This window comes from Cydia amplana, chromosome 14, assembly GCF_948474715.1.
Source record: "Cydia amplana chromosome 14, ilCydAmpl1.1, whole genome shotgun sequence".
Taxonomy (NCBI): domain Eukaryota; kingdom Metazoa; phylum Arthropoda; class Insecta; order Lepidoptera; family Tortricidae; genus Cydia; species Cydia amplana.
This window is the reverse complement of record NC_086082.1, coordinates 4,269,010-4,275,009: the sequence shown is the minus strand read 5'-3', so window position 1 is coordinate 4,275,009 and position 6,000 is coordinate 4,269,010. Positions and strand designations below refer to the sequence as shown.

At 36.4% G+C, this 6,000-nt stretch overlaps 1 protein-coding gene across 1 annotated transcript; it reads left to right on the top strand.

Moving 5' to 3' along the window:
* Positions 1 to 733: 733 nt before the first annotated feature.
* Positions 734 to 5,920, top strand: LOC134653911 (red-sensitive opsin). The gene is made up of 7 exons (XM_063509275.1): positions 734 to 856; positions 1,704 to 2,007; positions 2,262 to 2,440; positions 2,918 to 3,040; positions 3,760 to 3,948; positions 4,877 to 5,050; positions 5,707 to 5,920. Exons 1-7 carry the CDS (start codon positions 755 to 757, stop codon positions 5,917 to 5,919), a joined length of 1,284 nt encoding a protein of 427 aa, XP_063365345.1. The 5' UTR covers positions 734 to 754; the 3' UTR covers position 5,920.
* Positions 5,921 to 6,000: the final 80 nt, after the last annotated feature.

Genomic DNA, 6,000 nt, shown 5'->3' with positions numbered 1-6,000 from the left:
AATGGAGCAGCTACCGCTCACGTGATAATATAGTACCGCCACTTAAATAAAATTATTTAATCAAGCTAAATTAGGATTTATTTCATGGGTTTAAGGTCTTTAATAGGTGCAAATTAATAATGGTTGGATTGTATCAGTCTGAAGTGCTACAAAATGATAGCTTGGTTTTATCTAGTCAGTATCATAGAAAGCTTGGTCATAGTGCATTGGTTTAGTGCTTTCATTTGTTTTATTATTAAATTTACTTATTACCTATATTTATTGAACATGCATCATTTCCGTTAAACGTGTTTTGTTTATTTTTGTATTTTTTTTCCAGGTAGGTATGATTTCATAAGCTTAACCATCTATATCAGGACATTTTTGAGGTTTTATGCGTCTAAAGGCAGGGACACACTTATCCCACGTACGCAACGTATGCAATGCATTATGACAATCTGAACCCTGAAAGTTGTATGCTTAGGAATATACTTGTCATGCGTTGAATTGCGTATGACAAGTATGCTTCTAAGTATACAAATTTTAGGGTGCAGATGTCATAATGCATTGCATACGTTGCGTACGTGGAATAAGTGTGTCCCGAGCTTAAATATTATTTTATTCGTTTGATTTTTTTTTCAGTTTTTTTGTGGTTTTAAAGAAAAGTTTTAAAGGGACTGTAAAATTAAGAATTTAGTTAGTAAAATAAAATAAGAATTAGTAGGTACCTATACAGTGTGTTATTTTCTTTAACACTAAATAATGAAAGTACATAATGTTCTGTGGAATTGACAATAACATAAGTTTGCCTCAAAAGATGCTGGATTACGATGAATTAGCGGTTAAAACTAATTGGAGCTATGATTATCTTTTAGATGTAAGTACATTTTGTTTAAATTTGGTTTGTGCCCAAGTGTATCTCATTTTATACTTTACTAGCGACCCGCCTCGGCCCCGAACGGGTTAACAACTTGTACATGAACTTTTCTCTTGAATCACTCTATCTATTAAAAAAAAGCGGCCAAGTGCGAGTCGGACTCGCCCATGAAGGGTTCCGTATTTAGGCGATTTATGACGTATTAAAAAAAACTACTTACCTACTAGATCTCGTTCAAACCAATTTTCGGTGGAAGTTTACACGGTAATGTACATCATATATTTTTTTTAGTTTTATCATTCTGTTATTTTAGAAGTTACAGGGGGGGGGGGGGACACATTTTACCACTTTGGAAGTGTCTCTCGCGCAAACTATTCAGTTTAGAAAAAAATGATATTAGAAACCTCAATATCATTTTTGAAGACCTATCCATAAATACCCCACACGTATAGGTTTGATGAAAAAAAAAATTGAGTTTCAGTTCTAAGTATAGGGAACCCCAAAAATTTATTGTTTTTTTTTCTATTTTTGTGTAAAAATCTTAATGCGGTTCACAGAATACATCTACTTACCAAGTTTCAACAGTATAGTTCTTATAGTTTCGGAGAAAAGTGACTGTGACATACACGGACAGACGGACAGACAGACAGACAGACATGACGAATCTATAAGGGTTCCGTTTTTTGCCATTTGGCTACGGAACCTTGACAAAATCAATGCGTAGTTTTAAAGATCTAAGCATACATAAGGGACAGACAGACAGCGGGAAGCGACATTGTTTTATACTATATAGTGAAAATGTTTCGATTTATACTTAGAGCTTAAGCACTTTTATACTTACTTACAGATAGACACATCACAATTCCCGTTTCCGAACACACTATGGCACGTGAAATCCCCAAAAGAAATAGCACTAAAAACAACCCCAATGCTCATCATCGGCGTATTCGGGATCTTCCTAAACTCCGTGATACTGATCACGTTAGCCAAGAACAGGTGGCTATGGACAGCGAGTAATTATCTGATTGGCAATTTGGCGGTGACGGATTTGATGACGCTGCTATTTTGTCCCTGGTTCATGTTGGTCAGGGACTTTTACCAGAACTATGTGTTGAAGAATTTTGGCTGCCGCTTCGAGGGATTTATGCAAGGTATTAATTAGTTTTATTACATTTGTAAATAAATTGATCTGATTAGGTACTCCAGTACTATGGAAATGATGATCATAAACCAGATCTGAGAATTTAAAGGAAAGGAAACTTTCTTGCTGGAAATTGAACATTTCAACCCCCATACAAAATAATGTTTCTGAAAATTTTCTATGTGATAGGTAATTTTAGAAATTTTTCCGACGGCGTAATTATCAGTACTTACAGTATTTCCTAAACTGACTCTTCTGTTTAAGCAACAATGCTGCTGGCAGCAGTAGGTGCAGTGATGCTTGTCTGCTACGACAGAATGGCTGCAGCAGCCCTAACAGCAGACGCGAGGGTCACGAAGTCAGCGGCTCCGAAACTGATCATCATCAGCTGGGTCGCCGCCATCTTGTTGTCGCTACCCTGGATCATTAAGCGAGAATATGTGGTACGTTAGCTTTGTGTTATGGGCCCGACACTATCATAATTTCATAAATAATGACATTCCTTTGAAGAAATTACATTTTTATTAGTGATAGTGTAGGGATTGGCATGAAGGAGTGACGGTAAATAATTAAGTTATTTAAATAGCTCGCAGTATTTGAGTTATGTCAAAGTAATGATACTAGAAATGGCATTACTATTGACAGTGAATTGATTGAAATTATGGAATCAGAAATGACAGACAGAATGACGGAATATAAATTGTGAGTCTTACTAAATATAAATCACTATTGGGTGCTTCTTTGCAGTTTTAGAAATTAATAAATGATACTGTGTATTTGTGATTTATATGAAACTCAATTTTTGTTGTCAAAAATGAGTAATGAAGGCACACATGTTGTCTTGTTAGCACATTACCTACGGACGGTACCTACTTAAGTAAGCGCCCTATTCATGATTTTTTTAAAATTTGATATTTAAGGAACGTCAATGGCTGGATCATTTGGAGACGTATTGCGTTGAAGACGTCAAGTTCCTTGGTATCTATTGGCACTTCACGCTCAGTATGCTGGTTTGGATCCCTCTAGGAGTCATGGTTTTAACTGTAAGTGTTTCTTATCAAGTATATATTTAGTTTTGGTTCTATCATTCTATCAACTTCGAGAATGAGAACACCAAAAGCTACAACAATTAATATTAAATACTTAAAACTTTTTTCTTACACTTACAATTAAGTTTCTTATCAGTAAGTTTATGCTTAGGTTTCTTTGCCTTCAATTTTGTTATTGACCTTTTGTTATTGTTCATATTCTTTTGTATTTTTCATTTAGGTATATTCAATTTTTATATATGTACCTACGAACGCCGAGCAAACTAGGAGTCGAAGTGGTCGCCATGGCCGAAATCGGCCGGAAGGATTAAGAAGATATTGATATATACTTTTTTTATTTTTTTATTAGCCTATTAGTGTGTCCCACTGCTGGGCAAAGGCCTCCCCTCTTTCCTGCCACTTGACTCTGTCCAATGTATACTCCCGCCACTCCACACAGAATGTATCAAGGTTATCCCGCCATCTCCGTTTGGGTCTTCCTTTGCCCCGAGATCCATCCTGTGGGATCCAGTCCGTGGCTAATTTGGCCCAGCGTTCTAGGTGCATTCGGCAGATGTGCTCTGCCCAGCCCCATTTCAGCTTAGCGGCCTTCATGCCCATATCCACAATGCCAGTTTTGGAACGCAGTTCGGTATTTCTAATTCGGTCGGTTCTACAAACACCCGGTTCGGTTGACGATATACTTATCTTTTCTTTAATATTTCATCTTTTAGTACGGCACAATAATGTGGAAGTTAGAATGGAGTGCAAGGAGACTACGAGGGAGCGGTCTGACAGCGGCCAGAGCTCGACGTCGAGCTATGAGGATCACCGCATGCGTTCTACTAGCGGCTGTCTTCTGCAGGCTCCCATACACACTGCTCATCTATTGGAGGAATAATAACAGCATGACTATAAATTCTGTAAGTATTTATTGCCTTCTGTGTTTCTAAATGTGATAAGGCCAGCCTGCTAATTTTCTAGATACCGCGTGCTGAAGATAACAGCAAAACATTTTGCTCTCTATCTTCTACAAAATATCGTATACTTTCATCAACTGGATAAACAATAACAACATGACTATTAACTCAGTAAATTAACGTAGACGTTCTGTTGTAAACTAATATTTGGACACTCTCCCGTAAGAACTAAATGCCGAGCCATGAGGATTGCCGTATGCGTTCTACTTGCGAATGTCTTGTGTACCTATACAGAGTTCCGTACACTTTACTGATCTACTTATTATTGAAGGAATAATAACAGCATATAACACTTTAAACTCTCGTGTTTTGTACACATATTTAATTACACAAACGGGTCTACCGCGATATAATTTCATTGTTTTTACCTTTAATTCCGACGTTTCAGCTGAGGTGCACCAGCTGTGGTCACGGAAAGACTGTTCACGGAAAATGTTATCGAGAAAATGTTACTAATGTTATTGTGGTCACGGAAGTCTTTCCGTGACCACAGCTGGTGCAACTCAGCTGAAACGTCGGAATTAAAGGTAAAAACAATGAAATTATATCGCGGTAGACCCGTTTGTGTAATTAAATATAATAACAGCATAACTATGAACTAGGTAAGTTTCATAAACTAGCGATAATTTATGGACGGAGAAATTTTATGGCCAACACGCAAACTGTACAGTCCATACAATACCGTTATATCATATGTACTATGTTTATGCTGTGACCTATAAAAGTCAGTAGACGTTCAAAAACTTTGCAGCAAGATTTTATTTATTGAATATTTATTTAAAATTATAAGGTTTTATCTCTAGTGGCACTAAAGTTTCAACATTAATAAACTGGAAAATAATTTGACAAAAGTTCAATGTTTTTTTTTTAGGTGGACGGTATCTTCTCTATTATCTGGTTTGCGGGTAATTTACTTATGTACTTCAACAGCGCTATCAACCCTCTCATCTACGGGTTCACTAACCTCAGGTTCCGCAGGGCTATGGATAGGACTCCTGGCATAGCCTGCTGCAGATTTGGGTCTTGGTGCTGTGTTTGTGCCATGGTAAGTACAATAGCTTGCCTGAATTGCCCGAGTCTAAAAATTTGGATGTTGTCATAAAATATGAAATTAGGGTTTACTATGCTAGACAGTCCTTATTAGTTAATTTAAAAAATGACCTTTGTATAAAATTTCCTTACTTAGTTAATACAACACCCACGCACACACACGTTGGTGATTCCGCTCGACAAATATTCAACCATTATTTGATAAATATTCAGTATAATCCGTATAATTGGTTAAATTTAGAGTTTAATTTCTCCACTACCTGAAGGTTGTCTGGAAGAGATCGTTCTTCAGCGATAAGGCCGCCTTTTGTTTATCAGAGGTAAACAAAAGGCAGGCTAATATTTACGTATTGTTGTTTATTTATTTTCAGGTTGTGCAATAAAGAGAATATGTATTTGTATTGTATTGTGAACACTAATATTTGTTCCGGAATCATGGATGTTTTCTATGTATATAAGTATGTATTTATCTATATACGTATGTATATCGTCGCCTAGCACCCATAGTACAAGCTTTGCTTAGTTTGGGGCTAGGTTGATCTGTGTAAGATGTCCCCCAATATTTATTTATTTATTGTAATAACTCCAGTTAAAAGTTAAAAAATATCACGAACAATAATATTGAAATCAAAATTGTCCATGATGTTGCAGTTGAAAAGGAAACAAACTCCCCCTTCAGTGGGAGACAAGAATTCAGAGAAGATCTTCGTAATTGAGAATTCACCGAAACCAAACCGGAAATTGACGAAAGCAATCAAGAATGTTCTGCGTATCAATAAGGATACATTAGAGCTTAGTATACCAAAAGCTGATGACATCACCGGGAAACCTACTAAAGTCACTCCGTTGAAACCTGATAACTGAACTGTTAAATTAAGTAAATGTACAAAAGGTAAACATTTAGAAAAAAACTATAGAAAGTTGTAAAGCATTAAGATTTTCTTT